The sequence below is a fragment of the Neovison vison genome, chromosome 7 (assembly GCF_020171115.1).
Source record: "Neovison vison isolate M4711 chromosome 7, ASM_NN_V1, whole genome shotgun sequence".
Lineage (NCBI taxonomy): Eukaryota > Metazoa > Chordata > Mammalia > Carnivora > Mustelidae > Neogale > Neogale vison.
In genome coordinates this window covers 58,286,113-58,309,938 of record NC_058097.1, presented here as the reverse complement: position 1 = coordinate 58,309,938, position 23,826 = coordinate 58,286,113, and the positions used below count along the sequence as shown (strand labels likewise).

The window sequence follows — 23,826 nt, the reverse complement described above, 5'->3', positions numbered from 1 at the left end:
TTAAAAAGGCCTCTTTAAGAAGAACTCAGTATGAGTTCTCTGATGTTGACTGAGGCCTGCCTTCTGGTCAAAGGTCTTCCCACATCTCTTACACTTGTAGGATTTTCCTCCACTGTGAATCTTTTTATGAGTAGTGAGGGTTGAGCTGTAGCTGTAGGTCTTTCCGCACTCACTGCACTCATAGAGCTTCTCCCCAGAATGACACCTCATGTGTCGAGTTACAGAAAAGCTGTTACAAAAGGCTTTCCCACATTCTTTACACTCAAAGGGTTTTTCTCCAGTGTGGGTTCTATTATGGCGTATAAAATCAGAGTGGCGGGCAAAGGCCTTCCCACATTCACTGCATGCATAAGGTTTCTCTCCACTGTGAATCCGCTGGTGCTCCTTGAGGTGTGACCTGCGGCTGAACGCCTTCCGGCATTCGATGCACACATAGGGCTTCTCCCCAGTGTGAACCCGCTGGTGTTCTGTGAGGTGTGACCTGCGGCTGAAGGCCTTCTCACACTCGATGCACTCATAGAGCTTCTTCTTAATGTGAATGCTATAGTGTCCAGTGAGATCTGCCTTCTTGAGAAAGGCCTTCCCACACCTTTTGCATTTATAGGGTTTTACTCTAGTGTGAATCCACTGATGTTGAAGAAGGAAGTGATTCTTGATAAACTCTTTCCCGCATTCCTTGCATTTGTAGGATTTCTTCCCTCCATGAATCAAGGGGTCTTTCCTTGGTCTATGTGATTCACACTCCAGGAGACCATCTCCTGGAGAGACTTGCTCCTGTAAATCATTTCTGCCCAGATTTTTACTTGTTACCAAATCATCACACTCAGAGCTCACCTTTTCAGGGCGGGTTTCCTTGTAGGGGACTGTCCCTGTCCTTATGTGCTCTCCCTGTTTTTCTGATGGTCTTTCTTGTTCCCTGGCTTCTCCCAATGTGGAAACACTGGAGTCTTCCTCAGTCAGTAACCTGTGGGGCAAGCATCCCTCAAACAAGGCTGGTGGAGAAGCAGAAGGCTCTGTAGTATTGGTTTTTGCTTTGTCATCTAAAGGGAATCCAATGCACAGAAGAGGCCCATTAGCAATGCCAACATACAAGGAACAAACTCACTAAGCCAATGGGAAAAGGAAGATGGAAACAGGGCCACTGATACCTGATGGATTTTCACATCTCTGAAACTCAGGTTTGGATTTTTTTTCCTTTTTGCTGGTCCTTGGATTCTTGACATCTTTAAAGGGACAACCTTGGGGAGAATCTGGGGTAGGGACCAGAGAAGAATCCCTTCCTCACTATCCAGAGGGGAGAGAAATGATGACACCATGTGCTGTGTTTATTCTAATAAAGGATGTCACAGGGAGCACTACAAGGGGTGCATCTAACCCAGCCCAAATGAGAGAGAAAGACAACTGGGAGGTGTCTTGAGATCTGAGTCCTAACGAAGCAAGAGTTTACAACAAACAGAAAGTGACAGGGCACTGCAGCTAGAGGAGGCAGAGTGTACAAAGGTGCAGAGTCTAGAGAGAACCTTGGGTGCTGAAGGAACTTCAGAGCACTAGAGGATGGGGGAGATGTGGCTGGAGACGCAGCAAGGTGCAGACTGAAGAGTCTGTAAGGGTGAGAGTAAGTACAGCCATGGCCACTCCCAGGACAGTGACTACAAGGCTAAGGGTGAGCAGGACCTGCCAGGGGGACATATTTAACCTACTGTGTGAGGAACAGCTAGGTGACTAAAACACGGACAAAAGCTAGAGAAATTTGAAATATTTCAAGATATTAAAGAGAAGCTATGCAAATGAAGAAGTTTATAACAAGGTTGTCAGCTCTCCTCAAATCTATCTGTAAATTCATCACCAGTCCAGATAACAAGACTTTCTATGAAACTCAACAAGCTGATTCTAGAATTTATATGTAAGAGTTAAGGGCCAAGAATGTCACTGGAAAAAGAATAATGAGATGGGGCTTGCCCTCCCAGTATTAGGGTTATGATGAAAGTATAGACATCGAGACAGCATGGTACTGGCAGAGCCATAAGGAAAACTAGCAGCAGGACACCACAGTGCTCAGAAATAGACTCAGGAAAAAAAAGAAATAGACTCAGGGATACACACAGTTTTCACTGACTGCGGACATGGTGCAGCGGGTCTGTGGCAGAAGAAAGGGCGATATAACAAATGGAGCTAAAAACCTGGCAACCCACATGCAGGAAAAAGTTACTGCATTTCTACTGCATGTCATACACAAAGTTAGTTCTTAGTAAGCAACAAAAAAGGAATATAACTTGAGCTTGGTGTAAGGAAAGACTTCCTAGCAAGACATGAAAAGCAGTAATCATAAAACAAAAGATAAATTGATCTGACTAAATAAAATACGAGTTTCTTTTAATCAAGAGATGCTTTAAAGAAAATTTCTAAAAAGCTAAGCTCTAGGGGCACCTGGGTGGCTCAGTGGGTTAAGCCGCTGCCTTCGGCTCAGGTCATGATCCCAGGGTCCTGGGATCGAGTCCCGCATCAGGCTCTCTGCTCAGCAGGGAGCCTGCTTCCCTCGCTCTCTCTCTGCCTGCCTCTCCGTCTACTGTGATTTCTCTCTGTCAAATAAATAAATAAAATCTTTAAAAAAAAAAAAGCTAAGCTCTAATAGAATACAATCACAGCATAAAGAATGAATAAAAGGTTAGTATCAGGAATAAAAAAAAATCTGATAAATCAGAAAGGGAAGAGCTACCATCTTAGTGATTCCCGATGGAGACAAAGGGAGAGTAGACACATCTCAGCCTAGAACATGGCAGGGACTGTGGGAAGGATGGCAGGTGGCTCTAAAGGCCTTCTCCACCAGCCAGGCCTCAAAAGACAGGAGGAAACCAAGATGGAGGCTGCACGTCCCTGAATGGAGGTGAAGAGAAGACTTACCTAGTGAGACCAGGAGCCTGCAGGTCTCCCTCATCACCTTCCAGTACAGTGTCCTCTGGGGCAGGTCCAATAATTCCCACTCCTCCCGGGTGAAGGTGACAACCACATCTTTGAAGGTCACCGGTGCCTGGAAAGTCAAACACAGTAGCATTATGTGCTTAATGGCTGTTGGGTGGGACCAGAGCCTGCAACTTAGTGTCTGGTGAAGGTGTACAGAGGTCCAGCCCTGAATCATTGAGGCCTCTTGAAGGCTAAGCTCTGAGCTGGACTTAAGAGGGAGGCAGACATGGCTGACAGAGAACCCCTCCATGGTGGAAACAATGGAGAATGACACAGACAATCACATTCCCACGAGGACAATGGGGACAGATGATAAGTGGTCTGGGACATCAGAGGGACAGGGAAATAATCATGATAATTCCAATAACAGAAGAGCAGCAGCCGAAGCCAAACCTCCCTGGTTCTTCCTGTGTGCCTGCCCTGGGCTTTGGGCTTCACATGCTCTAGTAAAGGGATGAAATGTTCGCAGCTGTGTACCTTGTGGAAGCCATTTCACTTCTCTGAGCCTTGATTTCCCTGTCAGTATAATAGTTCTCTCACCTTATCAGGTTATTTGAGAATCCAAGGGAAAACATTCCTAAAGCCAGCACTCGAGTTCTGGCTCAGGGCAGTGCTCTGTACATTTATTAACCCTTCCATCACCATGAAGATAAATGGCATCATCAGCTCCACATCACAGGGAGGTGAGGCTCAGGGAGCTACAGTGAGTCACCTGAGTTCCCAGTCTACACCCCAGAGGTAGGATTTGAACCTAGGTCCTTCTGGCCCAGGTCTGTAGTAACCCTGACACTGTTCCATTACTGTAGGTGAAGCACTTTTTTTTTTAAAGTAAAAATTATTTATTTGAGAGAGAGAGAGAGAGCGAACATAAGCAGGCGGTGGAAGAAGCGGCAGAGGGAGAGGGAGAAGCAGACTCTCCATCAAGCAGGGAACCCAATGTGGATCTCAGCCCAAGGGCCCTGAGGTCATGAGCTGAGCCGAAGACATATGCTTAACTGACCAACCCACCCAGGTGCCCCAGGTGAAGCAGTTCTAGTAACAGTTGCTGTTAATCTACTTCTGCCATCCCTGACCACTCTTCCTTGGACATGGACAGAAGACTGCAGCCATCCTTACTCTCATGCAAGAGGCACAAAAGAGGGTGATACTCATCCTGGGAGCGGTAGTGTCTGGGCCATCTCCCCACACCCACTTGGGTGCGCCAGCCTTCTCAGATGCCCCAGGAGATTCCGCAGTGAGCTATCACTCAGTTTTCCTTTCCTGAGTCCTGATAGCATGTGTCTCTGAGTCAGGAACACCATACATACCAGGGAACCCGAGTGGCTGAGAACAATGCCACAAAGGCAGCAGCCTCTGACTGGCTGTGATGTGTGTCCTGGTGAGGGTGCGGTGAACATCCAGCCAATGACCGCACATGCTCCCCTTCCCAAGACACATCTCAGCAGGTGGCTTGGCAATCACAAGGCCCTCTGGTGCCTTCTTAAACAACTCTCCTCACTGCCTCCATCCACGAGGTTCCCCAGTCTGGGACGGCTCCTCTTGCTCTCCTTGTTCCCACGCTCACCTGTAGGGGAAATCCCTGCCCACCTCACAGAGGTTAATATAGGTGTCATCCTCGGGCCTCCCCAGCCCACTGTGGTTGGAAACACAGGCTCTGGTAGCTGGTAGTTAATGGACAATATGTGATGTTTAACTACTTCAGAGTTGCGTGACCTTGGGTAGGTAACTTAACGTCCCTGAACCTCCAGTTCCTCTTCTGTAAAGCGGGGATGATAACAGCACCTAGCCCTGAGGGGACAGGAACTGAATGAGATGAAACACAGTAACTGTCCCTCAAAGCAAATCAAGGGCTCAGTAAAATCCAGCCATAGCCATGTTTGGTTATTCCTATTTTTCCTCCTTGCTCCTCAAGCAACCTGGAAAGGCTCAACCTGGCACTCAACTCTGCACAAAAACGCAAGCTCCCATGCATGTGAGTTCAGGAGGTACTTTAGCTAGAACTGGAAAGATGAAGTGGCATTTGAGCAGAGGACTGAGGAATGCACCAGCATGCCTGCTGAGCTCCAGAGACCATGTCCTGGGCAGAGGGAACGGCCAGGGCAAAGGCTAGCAAGTGAGCAAGAGCTCAGCAAGTGGAGGAGGGTGTAGCTGCAGGGCCGTGAGATGGGGGAAAGGGAAGACATATGGGAGGACACAGAGCAGTTGCAGGGACAGGTGCAGCAGGCCGGTAGGGGGGTGGTTGAATGTAGATTCTAAGTGTGACAAGAGCCCACTGAGGGGGTCTCATTCTCCAAATAGCTGTCGAGGTCCTGTTACGGCTCTGACAGAGCAGCGAAGAGCAATCACAGCTCCTGCTGGACAAAGATCACCAACAAGGACTAAATAACTGAGCAAGATGATGCCGATGGCGTTAGGATTTCTGAGGCCAAGGGAAGAAAGGACAGGATTAGAGAGATGGGTCCTTGTTAAAACAAAAGCTGGGGATGGCCTTGCTGCAGACAGGTGCCGGAATGGCAGGAAAGAAGGGAGGGGGCACATGCTGGAGACACCTGGGCACAGTTGTATATTCATGTCTAAAGACACACCATGGGGGCACCTGGGTGGCTCAGTGGATTAAAGCCTCTGCCTTTGGCTCAGGTCATGATCTCAGTGTCCTGGGCTCGAGCCCCACGTTGGGCTCTCTGCTCAGCAGGGAGCCTGCTTCCATTCCTTTCTCTTTGCCTGCCTCCCTGCCTACTTGTGATCTCTGTCAAATTAATAAAAAATCTTTAAAGCCACACATGCCCCAGCACTGCCACCCCTGACTCTTTAATGCATCTACTCTTCACATAAAAATAAACATCTTAAACAGAAAAGTAATCTTGTCATTGTAAGTGGCAAGCCCGCTTTACTCGTAATAAACAGATGGCAATTACAAAGATGAATCCAGTAACCTTCCTGGCTCCCAGGGCCTGAAGGCCCTTTTCATCCCAGCAGAGAAGGAGTGATTCCAAAAATACTGCTCCCACTGTGAGTCTGCCCCTAGGCTTTCTTTTTTTTTTAACCTCCCTTCACCCCTCCCCCCCTGCCCCTAGGCTTTCTTACCATAGTCTTTGGCTGCATACAAGCCTGAGACAGGGGAAACCCCAGGGCAGGATTCCCCTGGGGTAAGCCCCTAAGTTCATCACAGGACAAGGGGCTCTGCTCCCTGAGAACAGTGTCCAGAGTGATGCTACCTGGGCAGTGTTGGACACTGGAGGACACACATCACACATATGCCCTCTCTGGCCCCTTCGAGCCACAGGGAGGAAATGCCAATATTCCCACTGACCCCAAGAGATGGAAGACAAAGGCACTGATGAGACTTTCTCAAGGTCACAGCCCTGGGAAGGGCATAGCCAGAATGCCTCCTGAAGCCTCTACACTGCTAATGAGCTCTTTCTGGAAGCTCGGTTCACTCAGGCAGAGCAGGGACAGGGGGATTCTGAGAAGCCACATTTCTCTCTCACCACATTGCCAAGAGGACAAGAACAGAGCAAAGGCCTCCTTGGACCCCAAAGATCACAGAAATGAATGGCCACAACCAGCATTTACTGGGCATTCCCTGCATGCACTGCACTGCCTTTCACACTCTGCCTCCCACATCTGTCACCAGGACCCCAGAGGGAAAAACTGCAATTGGCACATTCACAGACAAGGAAGCAAACTGTCCCACGGCGGTGCAGTGGCAGAACACGGAGCTGAACCCAGGCTGTTGGCTTTGTAACCCGTTTTGCACACCTGTGACACATGCTGCGACTCCGAGGGGGCTGAGGGTGACATGGGGAACAGAGTATTCCAGGTACTATGTGGGGTTGCAGGGAGCCTCCTTCCTGCTGTCCCTGCCTCGTCTCCCCTCCACAGATAGAGAAATCCTATTAAGACGTGACCCAAGAGCCAGTCCTCCTTAGTATAGTGGTGAGTATCCCCGCTTGTCACGCGGGATACCGGGTTCGATTTCCCGACGGGGAGGCTGCAGAGTGCTTTGGGGCACCAGTGGGTTGAGCCTCTGCCTTCGGCTGCAGTCATGGTCTCAGGTCCTGTGATTGAGCCCCGCATCCGGCTCTCCGCTCAGCAGGGAGCCTGCTTCTCCCTCTCTCTCTGCCTGCCTTTCTGCCTACCTGTGATCTCTCTCTCTCTCTCTGTGTCAAATAAATAAATAAATAAATAAAATCTTAAAAAAAAAAAAAAGACTTAACCCAAATCACGTTCCTCCTCTACTCCAAATCCTCCAGGGCTCCCACCAACCCCAAAGAGGCCTGGTTCCGGTTCCTCAGCTTGTCATTCCAGCCCTGACCCCGATCTTGGTGCCGTCCTCCCACCAGGCAGAATGGAGAGCTGCGATTCTGCGCAGCTCGGCCGCACCTCCCCGCGTTCGCACCCCTTGGTGCACGTGCCTGGGACAGCCCTCCACACCTCGCTGGTCCACAGAGCTGGGAACCTATGGAGGCAGGCCCCCAGGCACAATGGACCCAAGACAACGCTATCTTCCATATGGAGGCGCTGGGATTGCATCGTTGAGGGTCCACAGGGACTGAGGGGTCGTCCACTCACCTGTGCCGGGTCCATCGGCTCATCTGCTGCCTCCGTGGGACCCTGTGCGTGGACGGGGTGCTGCGGGAGGCGGGAGGCCGTGGAGGGTCCCAAGGGCTCCGCTGAGCCGCCTCACACACCCTCAGCCCTACCTCAGGGCAAGGGGACACGACACCTCTTCAGAAGCCTCCCTGGCCCGCGGCCTCAAGCCCACTGAGGGTCCCGAGGCTGCAACCTCGCAAGCAGACCTGGGACTGCCCAGCACAACCTCTACGAGGACTGCGCCACAGCTCTCGCGGAACGCGGGATCCCAGCTCTGTGCTGTGATTGGCCCAGCGCTACCGCCTCTTGCCGCTGAGCCTGCTGGGTGATAAGGTTCCCGCAGCTCTGCCTGCTGTCTCAAGGGGCGCTCTTCTAGAAATCACCTCACAGGACAAGTGGCGCCTGCCTGAGGTCCTCTGGGAAATGACGTCACGAGGTTCTGGGGGTGGGACTGGGCTTCTTCGCTTCTTAACCCGCCACCACCGCGTATCTGGGGTGCGGCTTCCCTGATTGGGGGAAATGTTTGGATGAGTTGTCTTGTGTGTGCCTGAAGTGTGCCCGGACCCTGAAAGGACGCGGTGGACGGTGACACCACGCAGAGTCCACCCCTCGGAGATCAGAGCTAACAGCCTTTGCTGCTCTTCCGTTCCGGGGAGACTGAAGCTGGAGAGTCAGTTCTGTGGGATGCAGTAGTGGTCAGGGACGACAGGGAAAACGCTTCTGGAGCGCAAGTTGAAGGGGAGAGGGGGGATTCTCGGACAGCTTTACATCACGTGGTGAGAGCACTGTCTCCTTTTCCCTCAGAAAATCTGTTTTTCCCCTGCCTTCATACTCGCGAACTGAACCCCAATCCCAGCCAGCGAGCAGCACCATCTCACTAATGGGGAATTTCTTACCCCGCATTCCAAGGCGTAACCTGTTTCTTTCAGTGATGTGACACCTGAGGTCTATTTGAAAGGGAGAGGTATTTGCCAGGTTTCCTTTTCCGTTGGGATGGTGACCATGACGGTCATGGTCTGGGAGTGTGTAGAAAGTGACCATCTAAACCCCGGGATGAGGGCGCCTGGGTGGCTCAGTGGGTTAGGCCGCTGCCTTCAGCTCAGGTCATGATCTCGGGGTCCTGGGATCGAGTCCCGCATCGGGCTCCCTGCTTGGCGGGGAGCCTGCTTCCTCCTCTCTCTCTCTCTCTGCCTGCCTCTCTGCCTACTTGTGATCTCTGTCTGTCAAATAAATGAATAAAATCTTAAAAAAAAAAAAAAACCCGGGATGAGTGGATCTTCTTGATTTCCATCTGTTTGCTGTAATTGCAATGATAGTATCTACCAGGGGAATTGAAATTGTCTCTGAAACCCGTTTGTGGAAAGTAAATTTCTCCCTACCAGTTTTAGTCTACTAGCAAAATTATGCAGGATGTTACCAATCACCTCGTGCTGTGCATTAACATCAATTCAGTAAAAATCCACCTTGAGAAGGTGCTCTGCGTTCCCGTTGCATAGCACCTTCCTGAGAAGTTTCACATGATTGTGGTTACACTGCTCCGCGTCCTCAGGTCAGAAGGTGGCTTCTCCTACACTGGTCACCTTCTGTGTCAGCTTACTCAAGGAGGACTCCAGAGTTGTGTCCCAGGTGTAGGGATGGATTTGTCCTTACCTGAGATGGGGAGGTGTGGTGGTGGTGGTGCAGATGGAGGAGCTTGGAAATAGTAGGATCTCACTTTTGAATATATTTAGTTTTAGAATCTATTAAACATCCAAACGAGGCAGGCTGTAGACATTTCAGTGTAGAACTTGGGGTTTTTTGGTAAAAAATTTCAGCATTTTGATTTACTGATAGATTGATTTCTAGAATACTCATAGTCTGCAATCCAGACTCCTCAACAGAAGAGGAAATTAATGTTCAGAGATAACACGAGGCAAAATGTCTCATATATGGATTTCTGCAGTTATAGGTAAGTCCAGTGTTTTAAGAAAAGTAAACACAGAAGCAGTTTAGCTGGGGAGTATTTAAATACTGCTTGATGAAAGGAGTGTTCTTATGTCTCAAACTAGGACCACCTGTGGTGTCATTTATATTCTAGAGCTGTGTGGGAGATCAGGTTGATGGAGATGCCAGATGAGGCCACACCCTTGTGTGGCTCCTTCCCTTGCATCATTCTCAGTCCTTGCCCTTCCATTTTTCTCGATAATTTCTCCTTAATAAACCACACATCATTGAACCCTGTGTCAGCTTCTGCTTCTACAAAACCCAACCTCAGACAGGACACATGTGGTCAAAACCTAAAATATTAATCATGTGAAGTATATCCAGGATATTGAATTTTCTTTTCCATAAAAAGATGAGCAAGGAAAATCAAGAAAACTTGCTTAAATGCGTCCTGATAGGAACAAAACTCTGCAATTTTAGAGGAGGGTTAGAACGTGATGGTGACTCTCTTTGTTGGGGAGTGCCTGTCTCTCTGGTCCATCCCTGATGAGCAGGGTACATGGTGTTCTCTGTTGTGTGACTTTATGTCTGTGGTGGATCTCTAATGGTTGTGTTTTACACTAGGTAGTTCTTTAATTTTGGCATTTATTCCTAGTGCAGGTTTTCTCAAACTTAAAGGTACATCAGGATCACTGTGGAAATAAGAACACAGATGCCCCGATGTGACTGAGGTAAGAAAGGACATAAGTATTTGCGTTGATAACAACTTGCCCAGGTGCTTTTGAAATGACATGGTTTGAGTGTCTTGGCTGTTCAAGGATTGCAAAATAAGAATGAGGATTAAAGGAGTGACAATATATACAGTTTTTAAAATACGGTCTTTAAAATATGGAAGGATCTGAAAATCATTATTGCTATTAGTGCAGTAATATAAGACTCTCAAGCTGGTTACGAATAGGAAAGCACTCTATGGATTGCTAACTTGCAGCCCATGTTTCCTGGAAAGCTCATTGCAAGTCCAGAAGAAATCACAGGGTGGAGAATGAGACCTCTAACCCAGGTAAAGGAAGTAAGAAAATCTTAATTATTGAAGAAGCAAGATCCCACCTTAGATAGGTCTCCTGGAGACAGGGAGATTCTTTTACTTTTTAAAGATTTATTTTTATTTATTTATTTATTTATTTGAGAGAGAGAGAGAGAGACAATACAAGCTGGGGGAGAGAGAGAGGGAGAAGCAGACTCCTTGCTGAGCAGGGAGCCTGATGTGCAGCTCACTCCCAGGGGCTGGGGTCATGACCCGAGCTGAAGGCAGACACCTAACTGACTGAGACACCCAGGTGCCCCAGGGAGATTCTTCTATAAGGTGAAGTCACAATCAAGAAGGAAGAGTGTGTACCATTAGGTAGAGAGTGATTCTATTTCCTCCTGGGTACTTGAGCTTCTAACATTAGAAATATGCTAAACGGGAGAGAGCTGAATTTCTCAGGCTTGGAAGGGAACTCCAGGACTATAAACTGGTTTTCCCTGAACTGAGCCAGGGATACATAGTCTCGTTGTTGACTAGACACCCAATTACAGTCACTACACTACAAAACTGTGTTGCCATATAACGGAGTTAGAAACTAGCCTGACTTCTGAAGGTTGGTAGAAGGAATATCAGATACCTGATAACTCACCTTCCTCACTTACATATCCTCCATGTCCTTTCCTTTCTCAAAAACCCAGTTCTGGTGTCCAGGCAGCACAATAATTTACAAATCCACAATACAATTCCCAAACCTGGGATGATATACTGGATCAAGGATGGCCACCGATAAAAGAGATGTCAGCACTTAATTCTGTGATCACCTCTGACCCCTTAAATTCCCACAATTGACTCCATTTCTTTCATGTGACCATTCATTTCCCTGATCCTTCCCTTGCCCTTTCACCTGTGGACTGAGCACTGACTGACTATCACAGCTTTGGTATGATGTATCAGGAAAGGGATGCTATTGTGTCAAGGTCTGGGAAGAAGAAAGACTCAGAGCCACTGTTACTTCCTCAAGTGGAAGCTGCTGGAGGTGAAAACACTGACCCCACTGGCAGAGATCCTATGTGATTCATGGGAAATGGCTAGTAAATTCTGAGAGGGGAATTCAGAAGAAAAATTTTCTCAACAAGAAGGCAAGCAGAGGGTATTTAAGAGAGACTCTGAACAGTATTTGTAGCTAAATTATAAACCTTTTGGCAGAATCTTCATCAGTTGCAGATGGCATTCCTACCCTGGATTGAGAAGATGAGGAAGGAGAAGTGAGGTAGTGTGTCAGTATGAATATTCACTTTAACTTTGTATAGAGATGAGTCAGCTCAAAATATTTATAGAAAAAATTTTAATTTAACAATAACAAGATGAAATTTATGAAATCACTACATATAATAAAAATATATTTTAGGACTATAACTTAAAAAAGCAAAAAATAAGAGAAAGGGAAAAGGGAAGAACTGGGAATCACTGGGAATAGACCCCATAAAATGATTTGAAATAAGAGATGGTATATAAATAGATATGGCAATTTCTTTCATCTTTGTCTTATAGATTTTAGTGTCAAATGTATACCTTGGTATTTTACTCTTTTTGATGCAATTAAACTGTAATAATATTTATTTTCTTTAAAGATTTTATTTGTGTATTTGACAGGCAGAGATCACAAGTAGGCAGAGAAGCAGGAAGAGAGAGAAGGGGGAAGCAGGCCCCCTGCTGAACAGAGAGCCCAACGCAGGGCTCGATCCCAGGACCCTGGGATCATGACCTGAGTTGAGGTCAGAGGCTTTAACCCACTGAGCCACCTAGGCACCCCTAAACTGTAATAATATTTAAAGAGTTATTAATTAAGGAAATAAATTTAAAATTAAATATATTATTAATAATTTTAAATAAGGAGAGCTGAAATTTTTACCTACAGTTTGAACTCCTATACTGACCTGTTATTTTTTTAAAACAAGTGTTCAGGTTTCTTGGCCTGTCCTATGTGTTCACTCAGAACCTTCTATCACTATCTTTTCTTATTTTGTAGTCTGCTGCTCTCCCCACCTCTTGACAATCTACTTTTTTTTAGATTTTATTTATTTGAGAGAGAGAGAATATGAGAGAGAGAGGGCATGGGAAGGAGGAAGGTCAGAGGGAGAAGCAGACTCCCAGCTGAGCAGGGAGCCTGATGTGGGACTGGATCCCGGGACTCCAGGATCATGACCTGAGCCAAGACAGTTGCTTAACACACTGAGCTACCGAGGATCCCCCACCTCTTGACAATATGAACACACAGGATTTCTCACAATCCTTGAGGCTCCATAGGATCTTTCCAGGTGATTTTCTTTCTGTCAGAAGGAACTGGACTCAATTATGACTAAAAAATATGTTTAAAAAACCCTTGCACGGGGCGCCTGGGTGGCTCAGTGGGTTAAGCCGCTGCCTTCGGCTCAGGTCATGATCTCAGAGTCCTGGGATCGAGTCCCGCATCGGGCTCTCTGCTCAGCAGGGAGCCTGCTTCCTCCTCTCTCTCGCTCTCTCTCTCTGCCTGCCTCTCTGCCTACTTGTGATCTCTCTCTGTCAAATAAATAAATAAAATCTTAAAAAAAAAACCCTTGCATGTATTTTTGTAAGACCCAAGGTGAGAAATTTCTCAAAATTTCTGAAACTTAAAAATTTCCTACTTTTTAAAGCTTCTTAAAAGAGATTTTATTTACTTATTTGAGAGAGAGAGCGCACACATGTGCATGAATAGGGCAGGGGCAGAGAGGGAGGAAGATGGAAAAGCAGGCTCCCTACTGAGTGGGGAGCCCCACATGTGGGTCTCAATCCCAGGACCCCAATATCATGGCCTGAGATTTAGTCAGATGCTTAGCCGACTGAGCCACCCGGGTGCCCCTCTTTTACACTATTTCAAAATTCTCTGGATTTCTCCTTTGAAGATCCTAACAGGGTAAGTAATCTTTGTATACTTAAGTACGTGGTATTCATTTTTACCTCTGTTATAAGACAAGGGGCTTTTCCTGGACTTATAAGCCATGACATCATAATTTCCTATCACACAGTAGTTAATAAAATGTTCACAAGTGTTTAAATGAATGAGTAAATGCTATTACAACAAATTCATAGCACTGAAACCAGATTGGGACAACAGTTTGTCTTTGCCCTACAGACAAAGCAGAACCGAGAGACTCGAGTGTCCTTGACCATGAGTACAAAGGGGCTGAGTACTGGAAAACAGGATGAGAGGAGCCCAGTGCTGTTCACTTTCCACTGGCCTGGATTTACAACCGTAATCATCCAAACCGCCAAAATAGCATTGATTGCATAAAAAGTAGCAAAGAAGCTCACTAGAACCAAGATGGTGCGTGTGGCTCTGGCCTCATGGGATGTTCTGGGGCCAAGGCGGCTGTTGTAAATGTGCTGTACTTGCTGCTTGTGCCTGAACAAGATGAAGATCATAGAGCCGCTAGCCCACACCATGAAGCCCAAACTCAAAAAGTCAGGGAAAAAATATGTGATTGTATTTAATATTTTAAATCTCAATTCCTCATTCCAAGAACACTGTCCATTGTTTCTCACACTAAGGTTTTTGCTATTGGATGGACCATTCATTATTATAAGAATAAATGAATTTATCAAGAGATGTAGTATCCAGCAGAGGAAACAGCAGAAGCCAATGAACTTTGGGGATCTAATCTTGAGTTCCACCCACCTACAAATACTAGGGTTCAGTTTAATAACTTGGTAGCCATTGAGGAGACAGAGAGTGCGGAAGGAAACCCCAGAGCTCACTCTGTAACAATAAAAGATAAGTTTACAGGTAGTGTCATTCAGGAAATATTGGGATCCAAAAGCTACCATTGTTTGAGGGATCCCTTTGGAAAAAAGGACCACAGAGTTGGCTAGGACCAGTTGGTTGAGAATCAAGTCTGTAGGTCTCAACTTGTGTTCAGTGAGCAAAGAGAAAGTGTAAAGACAAAGAAGGGATGAATTTCCTAGGATCCCAACGCCATTGTGAATGACAAAGATAATTCCCAATTCCAATTTGCCAGAACCCATTGCATCAGTACCTAGGGGCTAATTTTAATTGAAGCCAGAAAAATGAGAGGGGGAAAAAATCAGAAAAAAATGTCTTGTCAACACTATGCAGAGTATTTTTCAGCACTTATTCTAAAACTTATTTTCTCACTTTAAGTGGTTATTAACATTTTATGCTTTTTTGGTGTGTATGCAAAGGCAATTCACTGATGAATGGATTAGAAATAGCCTCTGATAATCATAAAAGTTGCTGAGAGACTATAACTTAATTATTCCAATGACTAAAATGAAAGGATAATTATATAACATGATGAAGGTGCTAATTATCACTACAATGGCAATCATATTACAACATATAAATGTATCAAATTAACATGTACACATTTATCCCACGATGTTATGTCAAATACATTTCAATGAAAAAATAAAATCCATTAAAATAGAGAGAAGGAAGAGAAACAAAATTCTGTCCAATGAACAAAACAAATAAAAGAAATAACCTCAGTGCCCACCTGTAAGTTTCTGGGTCACTGAATGAGGGCAGGACTGCCGAAGTTCTCAACAGCTGTGGCGAGGAGGACGGAAGGTCTCTATATAGCGAGGCAGTCAGTATTGTTTCAGTCTTTTTTCCAACATGACTGAGAAATTAGGAAACATTGTGAGCATAAGCAAATTTTATGTCTGCTTATGGGTGTTTTTCATCTGTCAGAAAGACTGGATAAATGCAGAAAACCGCCCTCAGCTGGAGCACACCACACAGGAATTTAAAACATCTACCAGGCATCTCAGGTCACTGTGCAGAATGCCTCAGACACACACATCTGGTGCTACCCCTCTCTGCCTGATTTTATTTACGTGGATTTTAAAAGCTGAGGTATGGGACGCCTGGGTGGCTCAGTTGGTTGGACGACTGCCTTCGGCTCAGGGCGTGATCCTGGAGTCCCGGGATCGAGTCCCACATCGGGCTCCCAGCTCCATGGGGAGTCTGCTTCGGTCTCTGACCATCTCCTCGCTCATGCTCTCTCTCACTGTCTCTCTCTCTCAAATAAATAAATAAAATTAAAAAAAAAATCTTTAAAAGCTGAGGTATAATTGTTATACAACATTATGTCAGTTTCAGGCGAGTGAGATAATGATTTTATATTTGTATATATTTCAAAATGATCACAATAAGTCTCCTTAACATTGGCACCATACATAGTTACAAATTTTTTTTTCCTGTGATGAGACTTATGAGATCTACTCTCTTAGCAACTTTCCAATGTATAATACAATATTATTAACTCTGATTACCATACCATTTGTCAGCCCCCCGTGACTTATTTATTTTGTAAGTGGAAGTTTGTTCCTTTTGATTCCCCTCATCTGTTTTGCCCATCGCTCTCCACCACTTCACAGTAACTCAGAAGTCATAATCCTTCTGACACTGACATCCACATGCAAATTTCAGCTTTTTAAAGTAAAGTGTCATATTTATTACAGTATTTGTGTATTTCTAAAATACTTAAAATGTGCAAAACTGTGTTGCTCTGTGTACTAGGTTTCTATCTTCTTTTCTATGTTTCACTGATAGAATTTTCTGGTGTCCCAATAAGCTCTGCGATTTTATTTTGGATCCTGTATATCACGTTGGTTTTCAGGAGCATAAGCATTGCATCATAGCAGAACTGATTCTACAGAGTTTTCTCCAGGATTTATTCTTTCTTTTTTTCTTTTTAAGATTTTATTTTTGGGGCGCCTGGGTGGCTCAGTGGGTTAAGCCGCTGCCTTCGGCTCAGGTCATGATCTCAGGGTCCTGGGATCGAGTCCGCATCAGGCTCTCTGCTCAGCAGGGAGCCTGCTTCCCTCTATCTCTCTCTCTGCCTGCCTCTCCGTCTACTTGTGATCTCTCTCTGTCAAATAAATAAATAAAATCTTTTAAAAAAAGATTTTATTTATTCCTTTGACAGAGAGAGCACAAGCAAGGGGAGTGGCAGGCTGAGGTCTAGGGAGAAGCAGGCTCCCCTCTGAGCAGAGATCCTGGTGTGGGGCTTGATCCCAGGACTCTGGGATCCTGACCCGAGATGAAGGCGGACACTTCACCTACTGAGCCCCCCAGGCATCCCAAGCAGTAATGTTCTTTCTAAGAGTTGAGGATTATGGGAGGGAGGGGGGAGTTAGTATCTCACAGTGAATATTTACTTAAATTTTACCCATACATGGATTTGTCACAAATATTCATATGAAAATGACAATGTTATAACACCATTTAAGGCTGAAATGAAAAATATAGGAAATCACTAGTGTAATGAACATCAGTTACAAAACAAGGACAAATGAAGCAAAATAAGAGAAGGGATAAAGAAAGAACCAGGAATCATCTTCAAGAAGAATCACAAAATGAAGTGTAATGATAAAAACATGTGTCAAGGGGCACCTGGGTGGCTCAGTGGGCTAAAGTCTCTGCCTTCGGCTCAGGTCATGATCCTAGGGTCCTGGGATGGAGCCCTACATCGGGCTCTCTGCTTAGCAGGGAGCCTGCTTCCTCCTTCTCTCTCTCTGCCTGCCTCTCAGCCTACTTGTAATCTCTGTCTGTCAAATAAATAAATAAAATCTTAAAAAAAACATGTGTCAATAAAATTTGCTGTGGGAATTTAAAATATTTGCTCAAAACTGAGAACCAGACAATTACAATGTTGCTGAGCTACACATCTCACTGGCCCCTGAGGACCTTCAGCAATTTGAAAGCAACAAAGACTCATCATTTCTGCTGATCATAGGGTTTCTCTGGAGCCCGGGGGAGGCTCTGAATTCACTGCCTCTTGTTCTTCTGACAGGGTGTCTGGTCAGAATATTATTGATTTTTTTTGCTTGACAAAGAAGATTCTTATAAATGGAATGCATATTTGGGTGCAATCATACTGTAGCTCAGAGATTTTATGGGCAGAGAGAGAGAGAGAGAGAGAAATACAGGAATGGGTCAGTTCACAGGGCAGTCCTTGGAGGGTAGAGAGTGTCAGATTAGTCTGACAATAAGACAACTGAGGCACTTTGAAAACTGTTTAAATTCCAGGATAACATATCCACTTTGAGATTTCAAGCCCTAATTATTCTTTTATTCATAGCCCCACAAGCTTTTCGCCCTATTTATCTTTACACAATATTTGCATTTCTGTACATGACAGATGGACAAGCCCTTCAATGGTCTAAATGAGAAATAGGGCAAGCAGTCTTCCACTGATGACAGAAATTTAGAGACACATCACTGAAGACCCCATTTAGCACAACATTTCCCTGCTCAAAACAAAACAGAACAGAACACGAAACCATGCACGCACACACACTGGCAACGGATATCACACAGACACTAGCTGTCCCCTCAGAGTGGGGGCTCACCTTCTGTAGGTTGTTACTCACAGCCTGTGTCTTGATGCCTTGAGACTGGACGCTGCTCTGGTCCCTGTGTTTCGTGAGAAGCGACTGAGAGAAGTTTCAAAACTATGTAACTGAGGAGAGAGAGGAGATGTTGGGCAGCCCTGAGGCAGTTTGACGAGACTGGTGACATGCATCTGGTTTCCTCAGCAGATGCCTTTCCTGTTTGTATGTGTTTGGTATCTTATCTACCCTTCCCTCTCTCTGTTTTTCTCTTTTCAACTATCATCTTTCCATCTATCTACTATGTGTCTACCTGTCACATATGGGTCTGTATATCTATCATCTACTTAAGACATTTCCCCCCTGTGCCACGACCTCAGAAGGCCAATGTTTAAAAGAATCATCCTGGATTTCCTGAGATGAGTATTTTCCAAGAATATTATACCTACCTGGAAAGAAAAGCTGTTTGCACAGTTTGCTGTGGTTTGCTCCCAGGACAAGGACTGCCACCACAGCATCTGTGAAGTGTCTCAGTAGGACACAGAGAGATAAATGTTTGGTCTGTGATCTCATCTGCTTGCCAGGAAGTGATTATCATTTCACCTGTAAGTGCAGTGACAGTGTCTGCATGGGGAGTACAGATTAATTCTAATTAATCCCAAAATAACTGAAAAATATTTGGGATTTCAAAGACTTCTAAAACCTATTAAAAGTGCCAATAGGATGTCCATTAAGAGTGACAGAGGGGAGGCCTCTGGGTGACTCAGTCAGGGAAGTGTCTGAATTTGGCTCAGGTCTTGATCATGGGGTCCTGGGACCAAGCTCCACCCCAGGCTACATGTGGGGAATCTGCTTTTCCCTCTCTTTCTCCCTCCAAATTGTGTGATCTCTCTCTAAAATAAATAAAATCTTCAAAAATTTTTGTTTAAAAAAGGGTGGCAGTGGGGCGCCTGGGTGGCTCAGTGGGTTAAAGCCTCTGCCTTCGGCTCAGGTTATGATCCTAGGATCCTGGGATCGAGCCTGGCATCAGGCTCTCTGTTTGGCGGGGAGCCTGCTTCCTCCTCTCTCTCTGCCTACCTCTCTGCCTGCTTGTGATTTCTGTCTGTCAAATAAATAAATAAAATCCTTTTTAAAAAAAAAAAAGGTGGCAGAAACAGATGGAGAGAACCTACTTTTGAAATAGTTTAGTCCTGGGTTGCCTGGGTGGCTCAGTTGGTTAAAGCCTCTGCCTTCGGCTCAGGTCATGATCTCAGGGTCCTGGGATCAAGCCCCACACCAGGCTCTCTGCTCTGTGGGGAGCCTGCTTCCTCCTCTCTTCCTGCCTCTCTGCCTACTTGTGATCTCTGTCTGTCAAATAAATAAAATCTTCAAAAAAAAAAAGAAAGAATTTAGTCCTAATGGAACATGGAAAATACCATTTTATCTAACTAGTGAAAGAAAGAGGTTGATCAAATGTCTTAGTCAGTTTGAGGGCTCTATTTACAGAAGATAATTCCTTCTCGTTTCTGAGAGCACTGAGCACAGTGAAACTGAAGGGAAAAACAGTGTGGATGGAGGAAGAAAGTATATCCAGAGTTGTGTGAATAAATAGGGTATTGCGGGGTGCTTATTGTTCAGTATTTTAACAAATATTTATTGCGTAGTTTATGGGTTTCAGGCACATTTCTAGGCATATGGAATATATCAGTACACAAAATATAAATAGAAATCCTGGAATTTACTCTGTAGTTGATGAAAAATGGAACAATGCACCTGTGATACTAAGTCACACAGTGTGTTAGAAGGTCATACAGAAACAGGAAGAACACGGTACGGGTGATAAAAAGATTAAGGATTTGAGATGGATTAAAGTTGTGATTGTCCCTCCCTCCCCCAGACCCCTACCTGCCTGGTCCCTGTTTGAGGGAGAGTGGTTTCATGGGCTCCTCTTCACCTTTCTAGCTGGCACTTCTTGCTGTGGGGAACTTGAGGGGTCTCCTTGGCCTGGATTCCTGAATCCTGAATCCAGTCCAGGGCTTATATGATAAAGTCCACATTTCTGGCAACCAGTACAATGTGAAGCCAAAGATTGTTCCTGAGATGTCGAGCAGTGTCTGGAGGTTTGGCGGTGAGGCTGAGTGGATAGTGTTCGGGGAATCATGTCTGCTTTATATCTGGTGGGAATTGAGAGGGCAGTGGGGGCGGGATTCTGTACTGGAACTACTGGCTGAGCATTTGGGCTTTTGTTCTGAGGGTCTGGGGAGCCACAGAAGATTTGGAGCAGAAAAGGGAGGTGATCTGAATCATCAGGAACAAGTCCTCTAGGAAATTCTGAGTGGAGAACCAACTTTGGGGGCGAGGAAGGAGAAAAGTGCAGTAGTCTGGAACACTGCTGAAGTTGGCTAGACCAGAAGGGTGGCCATGGAAGTGGGGGAGGTGGTTGGATTCTAGATCTCTGGGAGCTGGATGACTGCAGGGTTTGGGTCTAGCACCTACAAGAATGGAAACACCGTCAACTGAGGTGGGGTCGGGGGTAGGATTCACTTTCTGGGGGAATACTCAACCAGTAGGAGGAGGAAAAGAAAGGTGACTTGGCCGTAGGAACCAGTGTGTTCAGATCCTTAGGGATGACAATGAGTTGGGTGTTCAGCGAATGAATTGTAGGTCTTTATTATGTCTGCTGGGCACAGAAAATTGAGGGATGGGGGCAGAAGTCAGTCGTGGAATGGCAGCCTGAGGTGATCCGGAGACTCCAGGGTAAGTTACTACAACAGTCCAGGGGAAGGCTGATGGTAGCATCATAGCAATGGCTGGATCACAGCAATGGCTTTGAAGTTGGGAGAAGAGGTTGGTTTTTTTTTTTTTTTCAAAAAATTTTTTTTAAAGATTTTATTTATTTATTTGACAGACAGAGATCCCAAGTAGGCAGAGAGGCAGTAGAGAGAGAGAGGAGGAAGCAGGCTCCCTGCTGAGCAGAGAGCCCGATGTGGGACTTGATCCCAGGACCCTGAGATCATGACCTGAGCTGAAGACAGACACTTAACTGACTGAGATACCCAGGTGTCCCTGTAGATGAGTCAGTATTTTCTTACTTGTCTTATTTCAGTTTTTATGTTGTCGTTGTTTTTTAATAACGGAAGCCTTTTATTTTCATATAGTTTGTGTATATTTTTTGATAAGTTTTATGTTTGGCTTGAGAGTTCCTTCTCTATAATTTCACAAGTATGTTTTCTTCCACAATCTTGTAAGAGTTATATATTTTTATTGACATCTTATCTGAAATTAATTTTTCTGTATGATTAAGAGCAGAGATGAAAACTGGAGTTTAACCAGTTGGATACCCTATTACCACTGAACGATTTTTTTAAGCAGCCATTTTCCAATGTTCTGTAGCACCACCACAACCCAGTCTTGCAGGAGGAATCTAAATATGGGAGGCCCTCTCTGTAACTTTTATAAATGACTGTTAGTTTTGAACTTGAATTCCAATGCATTATGTCAATCAGACACTCTTTTCTTATTTTATTTTTTAAAGATTTTATTTATTTGAGAGAGAGAGCACACATGCATGTGAAAGAGAACAAGTTGTGTGGAGGGACAGAGAAAGAGGGAGAAGCAGACACCCACTAAGCAGGGAGACCCATTTGGGACTCTATCCCAGGATTCTGGGATCATGACCTGAGCTGAAGTCATACCCTTAACCGACTGAGCCACCCATGCACCCTGTTTTCTAATTTTAAATTCATGACTTGCACTAATCTCATAGAAAAATTACTGCAAACTTTTAAAAAAATATTTTATTTATTTGACAGAAGGAAAGAGATCAAAAGTAGGCAGAGCAGCAGACAGAGAGGGGGAAGCAGGCTCCCCACCAAACAGAGAGCCTGATTCGGGGCTCAATCCCAGGACCCTGAGACCACCACCTGGGCCGAAGACAGAGGCTTAACAGACTGAGTCATCCAGGCGCCCCTAAACTTTTATATGAAAATAATTTTTGTATTTTTTAAAAAAGATTTTATTTATTTATTTGAGAAAGAGAAAGAGAGAGAGCGTGAGCAGGGGAAGGGGGGGAGGGAGAGGGAGAAGCCGACACCCTGTTGAGCAAGGAGCCTGATGTAGGACTTGATCCCAGGACCCTGGAATCATGACCTGAACTGAAGACAGAGACTTAACCAACTAAGCCATGCAGGTGCCCCTGGAGAACTTGTTTGATGGGGAAGTTCATGTCACCCTTTCTAAGAGCAGGAGTTACTTAATTTGGATCTTCCCTTTGTTGCCCAACACCCTATGATTATGGGAATATCATGATCTTTTATTGGATTTGTGTTTCTGAAGTCTTTAACGGCTGGAATGGTCAGTAACTACAGCAATTTCAGATTTATTAGAGTTTGATTTGGACTTTTATATGAGCAAATTTTATTAATTCCAAGACTACATCTTCTTACCCAAGTTTTAGATTAAGTTTATTTTTAAAAAGAGATTTAAATTGGGGTGCCTGGTTGGCTCAGTGGTTTAAAGCCTCTGCCTTCAGCTCAGGTCATGATCCCAGTATCCTGCTCAGCAGGGAGCCTGCTTCCCCCTCTCTTTCTGCCTGCCTCTCTGACTACTTGTGATCTCTGTCAAATAAATAAATAAATAAATAAATAAAATCTTTTTAAAAAAGTTTTAAATTTATTTTATGATGTTTCTTCTAAAAAATCACAAATCTTTCCCTTTTTGTTAGTTTACTTCACTGTCCTAGGTCTATTACATATGTGTGTGTGTGTGTGTGTGTGTGTGTGTTTTTAACTAATCTCCATGCCCAGTCAGGAGCCCAAGAGATAGCTTCAACTCACAACCCCAAAATCAAGACCTGAGCTGAGATCAAGAGTTGGATGCTTAACTGACTGAGCCACCCAGGCTCGTCCCTCTTAAATTTTTTTTACTCTGTTAGCTACGTCCCAAATTTCTCTTTTCAATATTAAGTGGTGTTTTAAAAATTATAAAATGTAAGTTTAAAAATGAAAATTTTCAGTGTAAGTTTTTAAGAAATCAATTATGTATAAATGTCAGGAGCATATGCCCTGACATCCGCCTCCTCTGACCCCCTTCCCCCTTCCTAGCCCAGACAGGTAACCCTGCTTCACCAGCGGAGGGTTTTTCTAAACCAATCTATGTTCAGTCACTCAGATAGATCTCTCTTAAGTCACAGCAGCTGCTGATCCAAAGCTCAGTGAATCCTCCTTCTACACACGCGTACCTATGAGAATTAGTATCGGAAACCTCCCTAGAGTGCAGAGAGGAGGTTTCAGCGGGGAGCTCCCGGCCGCTGCTGTGGGCGCTCAACGCGGCCCCACAGGAAGGGGTCCCCTTGGCCTGGCAGATGCATACTGCTCTACACCGCCCGCGGCAGAACGCGAGTGTGGCTCACCCCCCAGCTCGGCAACTCAGCCACCGAGAAGCCACTCGACCTGGAACTCCTGGTTTATCCCAGGGGACTTCTAGTTTATAACACTCCTCCCAACTTGCGTCTTTTCTCCATAAAGGTGGGCTCCTCTCCTTTGTCCTTCTGCCGGCAGTTTTGCCGTAGCTTCTTCATCCTGGATTACGATTCTTTTATTCCCAAATAAGCCCATGTTTGACTGATAAGATAACTGGCAGTTTTGTGTTAAGGTTAACAGGTTTTGCGGACTCTTATTTGATATGTTTTTATATGGTATGTTTTTACTTTGTCCTTCCATAGGGGCCACCAGACCCTCCACCTGTAGCGGAAGCTCTCAGCCCGCTGCAAGCCACGAAGAAAGGAACTAAGTTACCCAGAAGACTGTGCGCCCAGCTTCCTGATCACGCTGACCAATGAAGACATAGAGAGGGCGTGTCCAAGAGGGCGGAAGGCCAGGGGGCGGGACTCCCCGCCGGCAGCTCATGGAGGCGGTGCTCCCAATCTGCGTCCGGCGGAAGGAGCTAGAACCTAGGGGAGCGGACAG

The 23,826-nt window shown here is 45.4% G+C and overlaps 2 protein-coding genes across 2 annotated transcripts; both read right to left on the bottom strand.

Annotated features, from left to right (window-relative positions):
• Window positions 1-7,548, bottom strand: LOC122913390 (zinc finger protein 80-like). Its single transcript, XM_044260132.1, has 5 exons — window positions 7,534-7,548; window positions 7,277-7,420; window positions 2,939-3,028; window positions 561-774; window positions 1-476 (listed from the first exon to the last, which is right to left on the bottom strand). Exons 1-5 carry the CDS (start codon window positions 7,546-7,548, stop codon window positions 1-3), a joined length of 939 nt encoding a protein of 312 aa, XP_044116067.1.
• A 6,061-nt stretch (window positions 7,549-13,609) lies between these two features.
• On the bottom strand, window positions 13,610-23,438 carry LOC122913389 (vomeronasal type-1 receptor 1-like). Its single transcript, XM_044260131.1, is given in 2 exon segments — window positions 13,610-14,631; window positions 23,369-23,438. Coding segments are annotated over 2 exon segments (1,092 nt in total).
• Between the last annotated feature and the right edge of the window lie 388 nt (window positions 23,439-23,826).

Bases quoted from the DNA above. Each gene is read 5' to 3' on its own strand.
- LOC122913390 (XM_044260132.1), bottom strand. The intron at 3,029-7,276 runs GTCAGGGCTGGA...TTGACTTTCCAG, and splicing joins AGGACGGCACCAAGATCGGG to GCACCGGTGACCTTCAAAGA. The intron at 775-2,938 runs GTGATGAGGGAG...AATGATTTACAG, and splicing joins AGAGGACACTGTACTGGAAG to GAGCAAGTCTCTCCAGGAGA.